The 21,714-nt window shown below is 37.7% G+C and overlaps 1 protein-coding gene across 1 annotated transcript; it reads left to right on the top strand.

The window, feature by feature from the left end:
* Positions 1–1,890: 1,890 nt before the first annotated feature.
* Positions 1,891–2,865, top strand: OR1B1 (olfactory receptor family 1 subfamily B member 1). Its single transcript, XM_025914192.1, has one exon. The coding sequence runs from the start codon at positions 1,891–1,893 to the stop codon at positions 2,863–2,865; it is 975 nt and encodes a 324-aa protein (XP_025769977.1).
* The last annotated feature ends 18,849 nt before the right edge of the window (positions 2,866–21,714 follow it).

The following is a 21,714-nucleotide window of genomic DNA, read 5'->3' as shown; positions in this document are numbered from 1 at the left end:
ACATTTCCCTTCCATGTAGTACAGGTTGGGAGATAAGAGTTTTCTTTGGGTGTCCTGTAGCCACTGGTATATATACATTTGCTTGTTTGTGTATATTCTCTCTTCGAAAGCTTAACTTTTTGAATGTCCTAAATTAATGTGATGTTGTATATCTTTTGGCTCACACAGGCCTATACTCTCACCTCCTGTTCCACATGGGAATTGTTACTTGAGCCTCTGGACAACCAAGGCTGATACTATGCCCCTCTCACCTACCTGTTACCACCACCACTACACCATCATGGACAATTTAGATATTAGTTTTTCATATCCCTACTTGTTTGTCAACCCTTATATTTCCTTTACATTCTTGAAAGTTCAGTTATAAATTTAAAGAGGTGATTATTGTATTTTTTCAAAATTTCTACCTGTGTTGAGTGGGGAAGGTGCTTAGTACCTTATATTTCAGGAAGCTGAAGCTTTCAGAATAAAATATGAAGATCTACAGAAATCTGAGAGCTTACCATGTTCATAAAACTGAGAAAGAACTGTCTAGTTTTAAAAATACTGGGTAGGTTTCTCAAATTCCACATATTAATGAAATCATATGATACCTATCTTTCTCTGACTTATTTCACTTAGCATAATACCCTCCAATTCCATCCATGTTGTTGCAAATGGCAATATTTCATTCTTTTTGATTACCAAGCAGTATTCCATTGTGTGTATATACCACATCTTCTTAATCCATTCTTCAGTTAATAGACATTTGGGCTCTTGCCATAATTTGGCTATTGTTGATAGATGGGAGTGGGGTAAATGGGTGATGGGCATTAAGAAAAGCACCTGTTGGGATGAACACTGGGTGATATATGTAAGTGATGAATCACTGGGTTCTATTCCTAAAGCCAAGACTACACTGTATGTTAACTAACTTGAGAATAAAAAAAAATACTGGGTAGGTGACTCAGCATGAACTTGGTAAGATAGTTTAGCTATTGACAATGAAAGTTCTTTACAAGCCAGATCAAGCTATTTGGATTCTATTGTGAAGACCCGGACTCTTTAAATAGAGAATCACCTGTTGAAAGTTTTCCTCTCAAATCAGTATGGAAGATCTATCAAGGGAAATAAGTGGAGAAACTCGTCATGAGGTTATGAAATTAGCACTGGTCAGAGTTGCTGAAGCTTAAATAGTGTGAGTGGATTCCACTCAAAGGAGAGCAAAGGATGGATATAAGAAAAAATGTAGAAGTCAAGGAGTGATTGAACATGAGGAGATGAGGGAGAGATTGACCCCAGTTTTGGGCAACCAGATAGATGATAATGGTGATGCCATCAACCAACAAAATTGAATAAAGAGTAAAAATAAGTTATTTCAGGACAACCTGAAGCGATTTCACTATAAAAACCAACCACTGATAGTAAACCATTTTTATATGTTACATATTAAATGATACATTATGTTGTTTACAGGGTCAGAGAGAAGAGATCATGAGGGCTGCAGTGGGATGAGGTGTAAACTGAAGATGAGGAGCTAGTGCCTGTGAGTACAGGAATTTTGTCACCAAGTTTGCCATTGGAAGGAGAGGAGTAATAGTAGAATGAAAAGACCATATTGAGTGAAGGTTTTATAACTGTTTGAGGGACTTTATCAGGGTTGCTGGTTTACAGAAAAGGAGCCACTAGAGTGGATGAAAAGGAAGCAATAATGGAGAAAAGGCTGTAATAAATTAAGGAAGTGAAGTCATAGACCTAGTAGAAGGGCCATGGCGGTCAGTTGAATTTAAGTCTTTAAGGAGCTTGAATAACGTACATAAATCAATTAGAACTGTTATGACCCTCAGCCTACTACCTATGACTTGATTTTTGATACAAACTCTCTTTCAGGCAGGCTCATTGTCATTTATCATGGGCTGCACCCCTAATGCTTCACACTCTCCAGTCTTCTTGCTCCTTGGGTTCTCAAGAGCTAGAATCTCCCCAAATCTCCTTTTTCTCCTGTTCCTTGCTATTTACCTGGCCACCATAATGGGGAACGTGACTCTAGTGCTGCTAATCTCCCGGGACTCCAGGCTCCACTCACCTATGTATTATCTGCTCCGTGGTCTCTCTGTGATTGACATGGGGCTGTCCACAGTCACTCTGCCCCAGTTGCTGGCCCATCTGGTGTCTAATTACCCAGCCATTCCTGCTGCCCGCTGCTTGGCCCAGTTCTTTTTCTTCTATGCATTTGGAGTTACAGATACACTTGTTATTTCTGTCATGGCTCTGGATCGCTATGTGGCCATCTGTGACCCCCTGCACTACCATTCAGTGATGAATCGTCGACTCTGTGCCCGCTTACTGGCCTTGAGCTGGATGGTGTCCATAGTGCACACCATGCTGCATGTAGGACTTCTCTTGCCTCTATACTGGGCTGGGGATGCCAAGGGCAACGTTAACCTTCCCCACTTCTTTTGTGACCACCGACCACTTCTGCGAGCCTCTTGCTCTGACATACATTCCAATGAGCTGGCCATATTTTTGGAGGGTGGCTTCCTCATGCTAGGTCCCTGTGCCCTTATTGTACTCTCCTATGTTCGCATTGGGGCCACCATCCTGCGTTTGCCTTCAGCTGCTGGTCGCCACCGTGCAGTCTCTACTTGTGGATCCCACCTCACCATGGTTGGCTTCCTCTATGGCACCATTATTTGGGTCTACTTCCAGCCTTCTTCCCAGAACTCTCAGGAACAAGACATGGTGGCTTCTGTGATGTACACTGCCATTACACCTTTGGCCAACCCTTTTGTGTACAGCCTCCGCAACAAGGATGTCAAGAGTGCACTTCACAGGCTGCTTGGACGGGGAAAAGTGATTAGCCTGCCTAAGAGCCATTTTGGTTAGCTGAGGAAAGAAGTGGGAAGATTTAAGCATGGCCAGTTTTGGAAAGATGAGGGACGGATGGCCTGGACAACTTATGGAACCCCAGATTCAGTTCTTGTTAATGTGGTGCTCTGACAGAGCTGTGAACATTCCACATTCATTCCACCTGTGCTCAAGGCTTCCTCATCAGCATGCCTCAGGAACCCCTTCCTCAGACCATTTATCTTCAGTTATCAAAGTAGATATAAATGAGTCACTAGGGCTAGAATATGTAATCCCACAGTTTTGAAGAAATATGAGAATATACTATGAAATCTTAACTAAATCAGAGACAGTGAAGTTAATTATGACCATGTTTAACTTGGTGTGCTTGCTTGTGGGAAGTGTGTGTATCAGAAAGTTAGAGAAAGGGAACAATTTAGGCAAATAGGGATGGCAATTTTACACCTGTTCCATTCAGTGAGCAAATGAGAAGTGAGTGTGAAATGGGGGCCATGATTCTACCATTCCATATCTTAGCCTCAGTTTCCATGAACCTGCCATCATGTGATCATCTTATTCTGATGTGTATGATTTCTATTTTTTATATTTTAAATTAATTTTATTTACATTTTCAAGTAAGATATAGAGAGAAAATGTAAAGTTTAATAGTTTTCTGAATAAAACAAAGAACAGCAAACTGTTTCAACAGTGAAGAAAACAAAATGGCTGTGCTTAGCCTGTTGGGAGGTGGACTTGACTTCTATTTTATTGGCTCCTGTGAGATTTAGAATAATAATTAAAAATATTTTGAACCCTTTTTTTATTGAAGTATAGTTGACACACAATGTTATATTAGTTTCAGGTGTACAACATAGTAGTTTGATAACTCCATATGTCATGCTGTGCTCACCGAAAGTGTAGATGCCATCTGTCACCATACAATGCTGTTACAGTACCATGGACTACTTTTTAAATATAATTGAAATATAACACTGTAAGTTTAAGGTGTATAATATGTTGATTTGATACATTTTTGTATGGTAATATTATTACAGTAGTCCCCCCCCCCCTTACCCCGAAGGGGGATATGTTCCAAAACCCCCAGTGGATGCATAAAACAGCAGATAGTACTGAACTCTATATATGCTATGTTTTTTCCTATATATATATATATAACTATGATAAAGTTTAACTTACAAATTAGGCAGAGTAAGAGATCAACAACATCGGTAATAAAATGGAACAATTATAACAATATGCTGTAACAGAAGTTATGTGAATGTGTTCTTTCTCAGAGTATCTTATTATATGGTGCTCACCCTTCTTGCAGTGGTGTGAGATGATAAAATGTTTATGTGATGAGATGAAGTGAGATCAATGACACAGGCAATGTGAAATAGCATTAGGCAGCTACTGACCTTCTGACAATATGTCACAAGGAGGATTATCTCCTTCTGGACTACGGTTGACTGTAATTAACCGAAACTGCAGAAAATGAAACCACAGATAAGGGGCGGGGGGAGGGACTGTGGCACCAGCCAAGTGTTAGCTACCACATCTATCATGTCGTGTAATTATTTCTTCTTGTGGTAGGAAAAATGAAGATCTAGTCTCCTAGCAACTTTGAAGTTTGTAAATACAGTATTGTTGCCTATAATCACAATGCTGTGCCAAAAAAAAAAAAAAAAAAAAAAATCACAGTGCTGTGCATTACATCTCCAGGACTTATTTATCTACTAGTTGTGAGTTTGTATCCTTAAACAACATCCCCCCCAACTCCCCCAACTCCTCAGTCTCTGGGCTACCATTTTACTGTTTTTATGAGTTCAGTTATTTTAGGTTCTACATATAAAGTGAGATCATACAGTATTTATCTTTCTCTGTCTGACTTATCTCAGCATAATACCCTCACGATCCATTCATGTGGTCACAAATAGTAGAATTTCCTTCTTTCTTATGGTTGAATGATAAATGGAATATTGCTCAGCCATAAAAGAGAATGAAATCTAGGGGCACTTGGGTGGCTCAGTCGGTTGAGCCTCCGACTTTGGCTCAGGTCATGATCTCACAGCTTGTGAGTTTGAGCCCCACGTGGGGCTCTGTGCTGACAGCTCAGAGCCTGGAGCCTGCTTCAGATTCTGTGTCTCCCTCTCTCTCTTCCCCTAACCCACTCACATCCTGTCTCTGTTTCTCTCAAAAATAAATTAACATTAAAATTTAAAAAAAAAAAAGAAATCTTGTCATTTGCAACGATGTGGATGGAGCTAGAAGGTATTATGCTAAGAGAAGTAAGTCAGTTAGATTTCACTCATATGTGGAATTTAAGAAACAAAACAGATGAACATAGGGAGCAAAAGAGAGGCAAGCCAGAAAACAGACTTAACAATACAGAGCAAACAAATGGAGGGGAGGTGGACAGGAGGAAGGGTTAAATAGGTGATGGGTCACTTGTGATGAGCACTGGGTATTGTATGTAAGTGATGAATCACTAAATTCTACAGTTGAAACTAATATTACACTATATGTTAACCACCTGGAATTTAATAAAAACCTGTCTGGAAGGCACCTAAGTTGTTTCCATAATCTTTTCTATTGTGAATAATGCTGCAATAAACATATCTTTTTGATATCCGTCTTTCATTTCCTTTGCATGTATACCCAGAAGTCGTATTTCTGGTTCATATGGTGGTTATATTTTTAATTTTTTGAGGAACCTCCATGCTGTTTTCTGTAGTGGTTACACCCACCTACATTTTCAGCATCAGTGCCCAAGGGTTCCCTTTTCTTCACAACTTGCCTTTTTGGTGACAGCTATTGTCACAGATGTGAGGGGATATTTCATCATAGTTATGATTTGCATCTCACTGCTGATTAGTGAAGCAGAGTACTTTTTCACTATTTGATTGTCTTTTTGTACTATTTGATTGTCCTTTTTGAAGAAATGACGATTCAAATCCCTTGCCACTTTCCTAGTTGAGTTATTTGTGGGTTTTATTTTTGCTGTTGAGTTATATGAGTTCCTTATATATTTTGGATATGAACCCCTTATCAGATATATGGTTTGCAAATATTCTTTCCTGTTCCCTAGGTTGTCTTTTCTTTGTCTCTTTTACTGTGCAGAAGCTTTTTAGTTTGATGTAGTCCCACTTGATTATGCTTTTGTTGTTTGTGCTTTTGGTATCATATCCAGATATCATTGCCTAGACCAATGTGAAGGAAACTCTTCCCTGTTTTCTTCTAGAAGTTTTACATTGTCAGGCCTTATGTTTCTGTCTTTAGTCCATTTCAAGCTAATTTTTGTGTATGGTGTAAGATGGGGGTTCAATTTCATTTCTGTATATGTGGTTATCCACATATAGTTTCTCCAACACCATTTGTTGTGGAGATTATTCTTTCCCCACTGAGTATTCTTTTTAAAAAATCCATTTATTTAAATTCAAGTTAGTTAACATACAGTGTAGTATTGGTTTCAGGAGTCGAACCCAGTTATTCATCATTTACATAAAACACCCAGTGCTCATCCCAACAAGTGCCCTCCTAATGCCCATCACCCATCTAGCCCACTCCACCTATCACACCCCCTCCAATAGATCTCAGTTTAGTCTCTATATTTAAGAGTGTCTTATGGTTTGCCTCCCTCTCTGTTTTTGTCTTATTTTTCCTTCCCTTCCCCTATGTTCATCTGTTGTGTTTCTTCAATTCCACATGAGTGAAATAATATGGTATTTGTCTTGTACTGATTTATTTCACTAACATATAATGTTTATCACAACAAGCGCCCTTCTTAATGCCCATCACCCATTTATCCCATCCCCCCCACCTCCTCTCAGTTTGTTCTCTATATAAGTCTCTTATGGTTTGCCTCCTTCTCTGTTTGTTACTTATTTTTCCTTCCTTTACCCTATGGTTTTCTGTTAATTTTCTCAAATTCCACATATGAGTGAAAACATATATCTGTCTTTTTCTGACTGGCTTATTTCTCATAGCATAATACCCTCCAGTTCCAGTTCCATCCACATTGTGGCAAATGGCAAGATTTAATTCTTTTTCATTGCTGAGTAGTATTGCATTTTGTGTGTGTGTGTGTGTGTGTGTGTGTGTGTGTGTGTGTGTGTGTATGTGTGTGTATGTATGTGATACACACACACACATACATACACACACACATAAACCACATCTTTATCCATTCATCAATTGATGGACATTTGGGCTTTTTCCATAATTTGACTATTGTTGACAGCTTGCTATAAACATTGGGGAACATGTGCCCCTATTAATCCTGCTACCCATTTCTTAACTGGATTATTTGTTTTTTGGGTGTTGAGTTTTATAAGTTTGTTATATATTTTAGATACTACCCTTTATTAGATATGTCATTTGCAAGTGTCTTCTGCTATTCCAAAGATTGCCTTTTAGTTTTCTTGATTGTTCATTGTGTGAAAGCATTTTATCTTGATAAATTCCCAGTAATTCATGTTTGCTTTTGTTTTCCTTGCTTCCAGAGACATGTATAGTAGGAATTTGCTATGGCTGATGTCAAAGAGATTTCTGCCTGTGTTCTCCTCTAGGATTTTGATGGCTTCCTGTCTCACATTTAGGTCTTTCATCCATTTTCAATTTATTTTTTTGTATGGTGTAAAAAAGTGGTCCAATGTAATTTTTCTGTATGTTGCTGCTGAGTTTTCCGAACACCATTTGTTGAAGAGACTGTCGTTTTTCCATTGGATATTTTTTCGTGGTTTGTCAAAGGTTTGTTGGCCATGTAGTGGAAACCAATGAAAATGAAGACATGAGAGTCCAAAACCTTTGGGAAGCAGCAAAAGTGTCATAAGAGGGAAGTATTTAGCAATACAGGTCTACATCAAAAAGCACGAAAAATCTCAAATACACAACCTACCCTTATACCTAAAGAAGTTAGAAAAAGAATAATAAATGAAGCCTAAAGCCAGCAGAAGAAGGAAAACAATGAAGATTAGAGCTGAAATCAATGATATGGAAAATTACATAGAAACAACCACAACAAAAAACAGTAGAAAGGCACCTGAGTGGCTCATTTGGTTAAGCATCCAGCTCTTGATTTCAGCTCAAGTCATGATCTCACCATCATGAGGTTGAGCTCTCATGCTCAGCATGGAGCCCGCTTGGGATTCTTTCTTTCTGCCCCATTCTCCCCATCTCAAAATGAATAAAGCAAACATTTAAAAACAAACAAACTCAGTAGAAGAGATAAATGAAACTGGGAGTGGTTCTTTGAAAGAATTAATAAAATTGATAATCCCCTAGTCTTATCAAAAGGACCCAAATAAATAAAATCACAAACGAGAGAGGTCACAGCCACACCACAGAAATACAAACAATTATAAAAGAATATTATGAAAAATTATATACCAACAAATTGGGTAATCTGGAAGAAATGGATAAATTCCTAGAAACATATAAACCAACAAAACTGAAACAGGAAGAAACAGAAAATTTGAACAGACCAATAGCCAACAAAAAAATTGAATCAGCAATCAAAAATTTCCCAAAAAACAGAAGTCCAGGGACAGCTGGCTTCCCGGGGAAATTCTACCAAACATTTAAAGAAGAGTTAATATCTATTTTTCTCAAACTGTTCTAAAAAATATCCTGGTATTTTTAATGAAATATTTCTAACTGACACAAATAACCCTAACAGAATATTATAATTACCCAACTTTATTGTCAACTCATTGCTGATGTTGTATCTTTTCTGCTTCTACCTGCTCCTCATTAGCTTTGAAATAAATCCCAGATGTCGTATCATTTCATCCATATATATTTCAATACTAATCTCTAAAAGATAAGGACTTTTTAAAAGTTTATTTTTATTTCTTTTAAGAGAGAGAGAGCCAGTGGGGGATGGGCAGAGAGTGAGGGAGACAGAATCCCAAGCAGGCTCCGTGATGTCAGCACAGAGCTCAGTGTGGGGCTCGAACTCACAAACTGTGAGATCATTACTTGAGCTGAAATCAAGAGTTGGTTGCTTAACCGATTGAGTCACCCAGGTGCCCCAGGATAAGGACTTAAACAAAAATCTCAATGTTATTATCATATCTGAAATGCAAATAATTCTTTTAATATTCTGAAATTCCTGGCCAGTATTGAAATTTCTCATTGTTTTTATAAATATAATAAAACACTTCTATAGTTTTTAAAATTAAGATCCAAGTAAGGTTTACATACTGTAATTGGTTATTTTGTCTTTTCAGTCTCTTTCTTCTCTCTCCCCCTTCACCTCCTTTTTTTCTTCCTCTTCTCCCCTCTCCTCTATCTCTAGCAATTTATTTGTGGAAGACATCATGTAATTTTCCTGTGGAATTCCCTACAGTCTGGTTTTGTGTGAGTTAATCAAGGTATTGTAATTTAACGTGTTCCTCTGCACTTTATATTTTCCATAAGTTGGAAGCTGGATGTAGAAGGTTTATCAGATTCATGTTTGGCTTTTGGCAAGGTGAGACTACTTCCTAGGTTGTATGGGAGATGGAATGTCTGCTTATGTCACTTTTTTGGTGAAATTAGCAGCTGTTGCTATTCAATGTCTAGATCTATTTATTAGAGCAGTAATTAAAACAGAGGTGTACGTGTATGGATGGGGTAAGAAATCAGGTATTGGGAGGAAAGAAGTCTAAAATCCAGGACTGTCTGCTCAGAGTGAGATTAGTAGAAATGAAACACAGCCGATTGACAATGCCATCAGCCTGTATCCATTGCGGGAAGAAATCACTTCCCCAAAGTAAGAAGGGCCATTAGAAAGTCAAATAGATCCACTGCAAACAAAAATAAATGTATTACATTTTTTGAGGAAATTGATAATATTTTGATTGGTTAAAATCTCTTTGTTTCCACTGAATTTTGATCATATTCATCAGTTAATAATTTGGTTTTCTAGCTTGTGACTGGGCTACATTTGCAGGTTAATCGTGGAAAGTACCTGTTTGTATCCAATTTACAGTCATTTCCACAATGTATAATCTGTGTCAATAAGTTATATGTCATTATTTTATAGTGAGACCAAGAATATCTCTAATTTGCATATACTCTCAGATTTTTCAGTGTGGTGCTCCACTTCTTGCTGCTGCTTTTATATTCAAAGACTTGTTCAAATCAGGTATTTTGAAGATGATAGTTCTAAAATAAATAAGCAAAATGGGCAGATGACTTTCAGCAAAGAATGCAGTTGAGTGAGGGCAGGAAATGCAAAAGTCACTGGAGAGCAGAATGGAAACAGCAGGGGTCAGAGTCATCCCACTGGTATCTCATAAAGCCTTATGCCTTGTAGCTAATTCAGCTGAGTTAAGATGTTTGATTTAATAACACTCAATAACAGAAAGGATAGGTTAGGAAAGCTGTATTCTTGAAATGATGAAATGGGAATCATTTTCCTCTTGGGGTTTTTTCTTGCCCAACTGTTGACATTATGCAAGAAAACCTGTGATGTCCCCCAGGGAGTAGACCTTCCCTATAGACCCAATTGTTGTCAGAAGTTTTATGGTGAGATCCAGGTGTAAGGAAGCAGAAGAAGCACACTCTCCAGTCCCAGCTGATAATGGAAGGTAGATGGGCTCAGCCCATTATAATTAATATTTCATCTGAACACAGAGGTGCCTGGGGTTGGCAGAGTCCAGGGTGAGTGTGTATAAGTGACACTTCACTGGAACAAGCTACTATATAGAAAGGCTTTTATGGAAAATGATGGAAAGAGAATCCTTATTTTTCTAAGACTGTGGTGAAGAGGGAGCACAACTCTACCTAAACTTTCTATCTTGAGTGTATGGTGGCAAATACAGAGAAAAGGTGAGAATAAGGCTATATTCTGTCCTAACGGTAAATCAAAAGGAAAGAAGAAATAATAAATCATAGCCCTCTTTTAGAAAATAGTGTGGTATTGGTACTAAGAATATCAAAGAATAGAATGAGGAACTAGTATTATAGTCAAGGGAAGTCATGGGATGGGAGAATTGTCAGTTATAACATGAAAAAATTAGGATTTTGAGTGAGATTATGAAGGCTTAGATGGAGAATATAGTCATGCAGTCAGGGAGGATATGGAAAGACATTCCACAGTTCCCAGGTGCAAGAAATATGTGACAGAGCATCTAATTTATTTTATGATAATTTGGAAGATGCATTTTTGAGACAGAGAAAAGGAAATTCCAATTTACACATCTCAGATTCAAACTTTGTGATTCATCAACACAGGGGAACAGACTAGAAATAGAATTTAGACCAAGAAGGCATTTAATAGAGCAGATTCCTAATATTTAGATATTTATAAAACAGTGAATTATCTAATATCTCTTGGTTCTTTCATCAAAGAAGAAAGACAAGAATAAGCATGATTAAGGCCTGACACTCTAGCTCTGTTCCTTCTCCATGACTTTAGATATCCCCGAAGCACCAGGTGGGAACCTGAGATGCTTTTCTGTTTCATGCTGGGGATTCTTCCTTTTTTTCTCTCTCTGATTTCAGTTTAGTTTACTGTCTTGAGGTGTTCAAATCTGTATATGAATATGTGTCCATACCTTCCTTCCCTAAATGGACTACTCCAAACCATCAGCATCCTTAATCCCTCAAAATTGTCTAAATAGGACCTACAGAGCTCTGACAAGACTAATGTTGACATTTGGGGAAATAGGAAATATACAGAAATGAGTCTTGAAGAAGTCAGCCAAGAGTACTACCACTGCTTATTACTCTTTTTGCATATAATTAGTTTAAAAATACTGGTTTGCTTTTCTTGGAAGAAAATGGACTCTATGTTATTACATTCTCTTCATAATGGATAAATCTATATCTTTGGCACTTTTTCCTTCTTGAAGTTCATTTTCTTTCATCCTTTCCCCATGAAGGAACTTATCCCATCTCTCTTCCTTCCCATCTCTTCTTGTTCACCTTCATCTATATCTTCATGTTAATGTCTCTGTGTCACCACTGCCTTGAATGGGTAATAGGATCACAGGAGGGTGTAGCTTGATCTATATCCACAGACATAGAGAAAGATACAGGAAGATATAAAGACTATCAGACACTGGAAAATGTAAGTCCTTGTTATCATTTAAGCTCCTGTTCCGTGACCTTTTTTTAAAAAAAATATTTATTTATTTTCAAGACAGCACAAGCTGGGGAGGGGCAAAGAGAGGGGGAGAGAGCATCCAAAGTGGTCTCTGCACTGACAGGCTGACAGCAGTGAGTCCGATGTGGGCTTGAACTCAGAAACCAGGAGATCATGACCTGAGCTGGAGTTGGACGCTCAGCCGATTGAGCCACCTAAGTGCCTCTCCATAATCTTTAGAATGAAGAAAATCACTAAGAGAAGTGTTTTGATTCTTTCTCTGAATATTGGGAATACTCTCCCTTAGTGAGGTGGGACACTGGACTCATCAAAGAATAAATGCAACTATAGCTCATCATTTGGCTCTGCAATGAAAATTATTTATGTAGTTATACTAATGTAAATGTTGTCTACTAATTTATAGTTTTTACCTTAAAGAAATAATTGTGGTTCCAACTCATAATTTATATGTTTTCAATTTTGACAATATATAGATCAAGATATAGCTTTCTAAATGTTGGGAGGGTCAGGGATGAGGAAGAGAAGTGGAGTCAGCAGTTGATGGAATAAAAAATATAGATTTTAAGTATACTGCTTGAAAGCAGAAAAGCAACAAATTTAAGAACTAAAATAATCATCAAAAAATTGGGGAAGGGAGGAAAGAAGAATGGGGATAATGGAAACAAGATAAACCATCTTGCATAGTAGAAAGCCAAAAGATAAATTGATAAAACTGGTAAATAGATACATAAACAAGTAGTATTTTATTTAAAGGTGTAAATGTACAAACCACCAGATGTGATAAAACCAAAATGGAGCAAAGTTAGGGTCAGAGACTGATGCTTTTTATTGTATGTTCTTTTATACCTTACTATTTTAAAACAATTTTTCTCACATTCATGAAGAAATACAGTATTTCATCAAAATATCCTTATCCATATAGTAGTCCCAAAATGTTACCTCTTTGGTGTACCATGCACATCTGCCTGTAGGGAAAACCTGAACTGGAAAGAAACACTCCCATCCACTGGCAGTTTACATTATTTATTGAAAATTAATCATTAATAAAAGCAACGATGTTATTAACCATTTCTACTCTCATCCCAGGTAAGTTCAATTGACTTAATGGAAGAAGAACTCCCCTACAAAAGAACAATAGCTTCTGGACATACAAAGTTAGGACCAGATCTTCACTCCAGTGCCCCATCAGAGATGTAGAGACTCAGACATTTGCCTGGAGCCTTGACATAAGTTTCGTTTTCTTTCCAACTCTGACAATCAGCGAAATGTGGTGCTTGTGTCTAATAAAACTATACAGGGTTGAGTCAAGGTTTTGATTCCCAGCTCCTATAAGACCTTCAACAAAGTAGTTTCTTTGCTTTAGTTTTCTTGTCTGTAATATAAAAGTAGTTTGTACCATACGGGATTGTTGTGACAATTAAACGTATGATATTTAGTATGCTGTTTAGCACAGAGCAAACGCCAAAGAAATTTTGTGTTTAGTGATCCCTTGTTTGTTATACAGGGAATTTTGAAAATGCAGGAACCATGTGTGATTTATCCTGATGCCCTTAATATATATCACATTGAGAGATTATAAAATAGTCAGTAAATGAACCTGGAATAAACTAAAGAGTGGGTGGGTACTCCAGTGGATAGATAGAAAGATAATGACAAGGGAAAGAAATGAAGGAAAAACTCTTTTGGAAACTAGGGGCATGCGTGCAAGAAGTTTCCTAAAAGCTATCTCAGAGTAGATTTCAGCATTATTTGATACTAACACTTGCTCTTTGCAGGTGTTATAGATCATGTGTTATGGGCACTAGAAACAGGACAGAAGTAACTGAATTTTTCTTATTGGGCCTGTCCAGCTGGGCAGAGATGCAGCCAGTTATTTTTGGGATTGTCCTTGCCATGTACCTGGTGGCACTTATGGGCAATGCCCTATTAGTAATTGTTGCCCTCTCAGACCCCAAGCTTCAGACTCCAATGTATTTCCTGCTCAGTCAGCTTTCCTTTATTGACATGTTTCTGACAACCATCACTGTTCCCCAGATGCTGGTGCACACACTGTCTGTGAATAGAATCATCTCCTTTAATTGCTGCATGATCCAGCTCTTCTGTTTTATGGCTGTGGGCAGCATGGAAGGCCACTTGCTGGCTGCCATGGCCTATGACCGCTATGTTGCCATCTGTGACCCATTAAGATACTCTGCCATCATCAGCCGTGGCCTCTGTCTGCGTATAACCTTGACCTCGTGGGTGGTTGTCAGCCTCAACAGCCTGCTTTATAGTGTGTTGGTCACCCGCTTAACCTTTTGTGGCAACCAGGTCACCCATTTCTTCTGTGACATCACACCCTTGTTAAAACTCTCCTGCACCCGACCAGTGGTCAATGAAATGCTAATATTTACTGAGGGCGTAGCTGTGGTGGTCAGCCCCTTCTTCTTCATTTTAGGTTCCTATGCCCGCATTGCTGTTGCCATAGCTCGCACGCATTCAGTTGCTGCCCTGCGCAAAGCCCTGTCCACATGTAGCTCCCACATTCTGGTTGTGCTTCTCCTGTATGGCTCTGTGATCCACATGTATCTCCGGCCATCCTCCAGCTATGACTTGGACCAGGATCGCCAAGTCGCCATGTTTTACACAGTAGTTACTCCTATGCTAAACCCACTGATCTACAGCCTGAGGAACCAGGAGGTTAAGGGAGCTCTGCGAAGGCTTTTCAGGAAACTCTGCATCTCAAGAAACTTCCAACCTGGTTCCCAGGTAAATGGGGGATGGCAGAACATCTCCTGAGCACAGAGTTAAGATTTAACTTGAAAATACCTCAAATATATGGATTACATTCCTAATAACTGGTATGGTTCACATTCCTGTGGAATAATCTTCCTTGTTGGCTCCCTCTTGTTTGGATCTGGTAGAAAGAAGTGAGTTCATGAATAAATAGTTCTGGTCCCCATTGACTGACCTAGAATCTCATCATATTGGAACTGAACAGATGTTTTTAGATCTCAACATCTGAATCTCTCATCTTTCAGATCTAATATAGGGCATAGGGGGTTACTAAACCAGATTATTACACATAGTAAGGCTTGCAGAATTTTGATCATTTTAGTGATGTTGTGGCATGTACTGTTTTCCAGAGAAAATTTAAAGTGAGTTACAATACCATTATACAGGAGAGTGTTTTTGTATCTATCTATCATCTATCTATAATTCCAGTATAATTAATTTACAGTGTTGTATTAGTTTTAGGTGCACAATATAGTGATTCAACAATTTTACACATTACTCAGTGCTTGTCATGGTAAGTGTACTCTTAATCCCCTTCACCAATTTTACCCATCCTCCCACCCATCTCCCCTCTGGTAACCACCAGCTTGTTCTTTATATTTAAGGGTCTTGTTGTTTTGTTTGTCTCTTTTTCCTTTGTTCATTTGTTTTGTTTCTTATGAGTGAAATCATATGGTTTTGTCTTTCTCTGACTGACTTATTTCACTTAGCATTATACCCTCTAGATCCATCCACATTGTTGAACATGGCAAGGTTTCATTCTTTTTTATGGCTGAGTAATATTCCATGGTGTGTGTGTGTGTGTGTGTGTGTGTGTGTGTGTGTGTGTAGGTGTGTGTATGTATCACATATTCTTTATCCATTCATCTACCAATGGGCACTTGGGTTGCTACCATATCTTGGCTATTATAAATAATGCTGCAATAAACATAGGGGTGTATGTATGTATATATATATATGTATATATATATATATATATATATATATATATATATATATATATATATATATGAATTCATGATTTTGTTTTCTTTGGGTAAATACTAAGTAGTGGACTTACTTGATCATATGGTAATTCTCTGTTTAATTGTTTGAGGAACCTACATAGTGTTTTTCACAGTAGCTACACCAGTTTGAATTCCCACCAACAGCACAAGGGTTCTTTTTCTCCATATCCTCACCAACAGCTGTTATTTCTCATGTTTTTTATTTTAGCCATTTTGACAAGTGTGAGGTGATATCTCATTGTGGATTTGATTTGCATTTTCCTAATGATAAGTGATGTCGAGCATCTTTTCATGTGTCTCTTGGCCATCTGTATGTCTTCTTTGGTGTGTCTGTTCATGTCTTCTGCCCCTTTTTAATTGGATTATTGGTGGGGTTTTTTGGTGTTGAGTTGCATAAGTTCTTTATATATTTAGGATATTAACCCCTTATAAGATATATCATTAGCAAATATCTTCTCCCATTCAGTAGGTTGTATTTTTGTGTTATTGCTTGTTTTCTTTGCTGTGCAAAAGCTTTCTATTGTAACATAGTTTCAATAGTTAATTTTTGCTTGTTTCCCTTGCCTTCGGGGCCATATGTAGAAAAATGTTGCTATGGCCAATGTCAGAGAAATTACTGCCTGCATTCTCATCTAGGATCTTTGTGGTTTCAGGTCTCACATTTAGGTCTTTAATCCATTTTGAGTTTATTTTTATGTATGGTGCAAGAAAGTGGTCCAGTTTCATTCTTTTGCATGCTACTATCCAGTTTCCCAACACCGTTTCTTGAAGAGACTTTTTCCCATTGCATATTCTGCCTCCTTTGTCAAAGGTTAGTTAACCATATAATATTGGATTTATTTCTGGGCTCTTTATTCTGTTCCATTGATCTATGTCTACTTTTGTGCCAGTACTGTTTTGATTACTACATCTTTGTATTATATCTTGAAATCTGGGATTGTGATGTCTCCACTTTTGTTCTTCTTTCTCAGGATTGCTTTGGCTAGTCAGGGTCTTCAGTGGTTTCATACAAATTTTAGGATTGTTTGTTCTAGTTCTTTGAAAAATGCTGTTGATATTTTTAGAGGGATTGCATTGCTTTTGGTAGCATGAACATTTTAGCAATATTTGTTCTCCCAGTCCATGAACATGGAATATCTTTCCATTTATTTGTGTAATCTTCAATTTCTTTCATCAGTGTTTTATAGTTTTCAGAGTACAGGTGTTTCACCCAGGAGAGTGAGTTTTGAGTGGACCATGGAGTAGCCTAAACCTCTTTTATTTTTATTTATTTTTATTTTTAAATTATAATTTATTGTCAAATTGGTTTCCATACAACACACAGTGCTCATCCCAACAAGTGCCCTCCTCCCTGACCGTCACACACTTTCCCTCTCCTCAACCCCCTATATACCCTTAGTTTGTTCTCAGTCCTCAGGAGTCTCTTATGGTTTGCCTCCCTCCCTCTCTGTAACTTTTTCCCCCCTTCCCCTCCCCTATGGTCTTCTGTTAAGTTTCTGAAGATCCACATATGGTATCTGTCTTTCTGGTACATATGGTATCTGTCTTTCTCTGTATGACTTATTTCACTTAGCATAACACTCTCCAGTTCCATCCACATTGCTGCAAATGGCCAGATTTCATTCTTTCTCATTGCCAAGTAGTATTCCATTGTATATATAAACCACATCTTCTTTATCTATTCGTCATTGATGGACATTTAGGCTCTTTCCATAATTTGGATACTGTTGAAGGTGCTGCTAAACCTCTTTTAAAGCAGTAATAATTTTACAGTCTCGCATTATTTTCAACTCACAGTACTAATAAGAAGTTCAGTATTTATACTGAATTATTCCATCTGAGTGTTCATGTCACTTCATAAAAGACAATCTAGGCCACTGGTAATAGAGACTGGGTGGGAGAGTCTTCATAGTGGCTCTAACACCAGAAGTAGGTGGTCTGATTTGGGACTAAAGGTAAGTGGAGCTGTTTAAACACACTGATAGACTTGATGTAATATTTCAGGGGAAAAAGAAGAATCAAGGATGGACTGTGGAAGTGGATGGAATCATTTTGCTAATTTCTAATATATGTGACAGTCTCTGTGGAGGTGGAAGTAATGCAGATTCGGTTGGGAGGGGGGCAAAATCACTAAGTCTGTATGGCCATGTTAATTTTGTGATCTCTACCCAAGTGGAGATATTTCATAGGCAGTTGAATATATAATTCTTGAGGCTCATGGAGACATCTTGTCTTGAGATAGAAATGTCACAACCAAGTGTAGATCGTGTTTCAAGCCATAGCACTGGATAGAATCACATAGTAAGAGAATATAGAAAAGAGAAGAGCCCTGAGATAGGTGCACACCTAAAGATTTAAAGGCCTGGGAGTGGAACTCAGGGGCGCCTGGGTGGCTCAGTCGGTTAAGCGTCCAACTTTGGCTCAGGTCATGATCTCACAGTTCGTGAGTTCAAGTCCTGTGTCAGGCTCTGTGCTGACAGCTGGCTTGGAGCCTGGAGCCTGCTTCAGATTCTGTGTCTCCCTCTCTCTCTGTCCCTCCCCTAGTTGCACTGTCTCTTTCTCTCTCTCTCCCTCTCTCTCTCTCTCTCTCTCAATAAATAAAAACATAAAAATTTAAAGGTCTGGGAGTAGAGGTAGGAAAGGAAACTGACAAGTGACCATTAGTAGAAAGAAGGCAGGTAATTTAGTATGTAATAATCCTAGGAAAGAGTATATCCAGAATACAGGAGTCTCACTCACTCAAATGTAGTTAAGAGGTCATTAAAGAAAACATAATTGATTATTAGATTTGGCAAGATATAGATTACTGGAAACTTTGAAAATCAGAGTACTTAAGTGAAGTGTTAAGGGAAAAATTCTAATTACATTCCTTTTATGATAAAATTGCAACTGAGAGTGGAGGCTGTGATGATAGATACTTCTGAAGTATAGTTTTTTTGTTTTGTTTTGTTTTGTTTTTTTTGAGAAGGTAGACAAAAAGTGGTGTGTAATTTGAGAAGGACATGAGTCAAGGGAGAATTTCCTCTTAATTTTTGTAAAGGATAAAGATATTAAGCTTGTTTGCTTGCTGATAGAAATGATCCAGTATGTAATTAAAAATTAATAATTCAAGAGAGAAAGTATTTAATTGCAAGAATAAAGGCCTCAAAAGAGGATTCATATCAAATCATAGGGGATGATTTTATCAAGGGTCTGAGCCACATTTCCCCCTCTAACAAAAAGGAAGTCAGCATAAATGGGTTCAGTTGTAGGTGGGCTGATGGATTTGATGGCAGGAAGATGTCATGTATTTGAAGAGACTTCAATAGAGAGTAGTGGGAGCAGGGTTGTTTTAGAGAATTGTAGAAAGAAATGTGTGGAATATGCTAGAGTTTGGGAAAGTGAAGTTCTAGGAGATGTTATGGTAAGCCCCAACTCTGCCAATATTGGTGTTTTGTTCAGAAGCTTAATATTAAATCAGCATGATTGGGTGATGTTCTCCAAATATATTCAGGTCATCAAAACAAAATGTTGGGTTTACCTAGGGCTAGAATTTTGCCAGGTAGAGCAAAATGAGACGATAGAACTAAGGGTGTTTGCAAGAAGATGGTTACAGTTCTGGACCATAAAATATATTCTTGTTAAGGTGGGAAAGAAGAGCATGAATGAAGTGATGGATAATGAAAAACAATCTCAAGCAATGGTAATCTCAGCAGTGTCAGAGAATGGATGGAGTTGGAGATCTGAATTAAGTCAGGTGAAAGAGCTTGTAATAGCAAAGTCTAAGATATAACCATATGAGTGGGTGGCTGAGATGAGGTGAAGGAAAAGATTGCTGGAGCTAAACAGGGTAGGAATGGAGAATCCAAGTTGCTAGATAAACCATTTGTATGGATATTGGTATTTCCAAATGTGAGAATTAAATAGTGGTGGAGACAGAGAATCAGATGCTGAAGTCATCAAGGAGTGAGGAAGGAACACTAGAAAGATTTTTTATTTTATTTATTTTATTTTTTAAATAAGAATTTTATATATTTAAGGTGTACAACATGATGGTTTGGTACAGACATACATAGTGATGTGATTACTTCAGTCAAGCTAATTAACATATCGTCTCCTCACATAGTTACCATTTGTGTGTGTGTGCTAAGAGCACCTGGAATCCAATCTCTTAGCAAATTTTCAATAGGCAGTGCAATATTATTAACTATGTTTATCATGCTGTACATTAGATCTCTAGACTTCATACTTATCCTACACAACTGCAACTTTGTATCTTTAAGCAATATCTCCCCATTTCCCCCAACTCTCTGCCACTGGTAACTTCTGTTCTACTGTCTGCTTCTTAAGTATTTGATTCTTTTAGATTAGGAGATATCATGCAGTTTTGTTTCCTTTCTATGTCTGGCTTATTTCACTTAGCATAAGGTCCTCCAAGTTCATCCATGTTGTGGCAAATGACTAGATGTAATCTTTTAAACCTGAATAATATTCCGTTGTATATACATACCCAAATTTCTTTATCCATTCATCTGTTGACAGACACATAGTTGGTTTCCATATCTTGACTATTGTCAATGATGCTGCAATGAACATGGGAGTGCAGATATCTCTTCTAGGCACTAGTTTCTTTCCTTTGTGTGTATACCTGGAAATGGAATTGCTGGATCATGTGGTAGGTCTATTTTTAAATTTTTGAGGAACTTTTCATACTGTGTTTTCCATAGCAGCTGTATCATTTTACATTCCCATCAACAGTGTGGAAGAGTTTCAGTTTCTCCTCATCCTTGCCAACACTTATTATTTCTTATCTTTTTGATAATAGCCATTGCAATGGGTGTGAGGTGATATCTTATTGTGGTTTGATTTGCATTTCCCTGATGATTAGTGATATTGAGCACTTTTTCATATACCTGTTAGTCACTTGTATGTCTTCTTTGGGAAAATGTCTATTGTGGTCCTTTGTTCATTTTAATAGGAATATATGGTTTCATTTGCTTTGTTTTTGCTATTGAATTGTATGAGTTCCTTATATACTTTGGATAGTAACCCCTTATCAAATATATGGTTTGCCATTGTCTTCTTCTATTCCATACATTGCCTTTTCATTTTGTTGATTCTTTCTTTTGCTGTGCAGATACTTTTTAGTTCATGAAATCCTGTTTGTCAGCTTTTGATTTTTTTGCCCATTCTTTTAATGACATATTGAAAAAAAAAGGTTGCCAAGGGGCACCTGGGTGGCTCAGTTGGTTAAGTGTCTGACTTTGGCTCAGGTCATGATCTCGTGGTTTGTGAGTTTGAGCCCCACATCAGGCCCTGTGCTGACAACTTAGAGCCTGGAGTCTGCTTCAGATTCTGTATCTCCCTCTCTGCCTCTCCCCTACTCATACTCTGTCTCTCTTTCTCTCTCTCAAAAATAAATAAACATTAAAAATTTTTTAAAAAAAGATTACCAAGATCAATGTCAAGAAGGTTTTTCTCTATGTTTTCCTCTAGGAGTTTTATGGTTTCATGTCTTACATTTCAAATCTTTAATCTATTTCAAGTTAATTTTTGTGACTGGTGTAATGTAGGGGTCAGGTTTCATTCTTTTGGATATGGATATCCAGGTTATCCAACATCATGCATTCAAAAGACTATCCTTTTTCCTTTGTGTGTTCTTGGCACCTTTGTCAAAGAGTAGTTGACTATTTGTGCCTGGGCTTATTTCTGGGCTCTCTATTCTTTTCATTGGCCTATGTGTCTGTTTTTATGCTAGTACCATACTGTTTTTGATTACTGTAGCTTTGTAATACAGTTTAAAATTAGGAAATATGATGTCTCCAGCTTTGTTCTTTATCAAGATTGCTTTGGCTATTTGGGGTCTTCTCTTGTTCCATAAGTATTTTAGAATGTTTTTCTGTGAAAAATGCCTTTGAAATTTTTATAGGGATTGTGTTGAATCTGAATATCCCCTTGGGTAGTATTGGTATTTTAGCAATATTAATTCTTCCAATCCGTGCACGTGGTATATCTTTCTATTTATTTGTGTCT

This window comes from Puma concolor, chromosome D4 (genome assembly GCF_028749965.1).
Source record: "Puma concolor isolate L17-30 chromosome D4, mPumCon1.1.hap2, whole genome shotgun sequence".
In the NCBI taxonomy this organism is placed as follows: Eukaryota; Metazoa; Chordata; class Mammalia; order Carnivora; family Felidae; genus Puma; species Puma concolor.
Note: the sequence above shows the minus strand (reverse complement) of the source record. Positions and strands in the feature narration are given on the sequence as shown.

Bases quoted from the DNA above. Each gene is read 5' to 3' on its own strand.
- OR1B1 (XM_025914192.1), top strand. From the start codon at position 1,891: ATGGGCTGCACCCCTAATGCTTCACACTCTCCAGTCTTCTTGCTCCTT.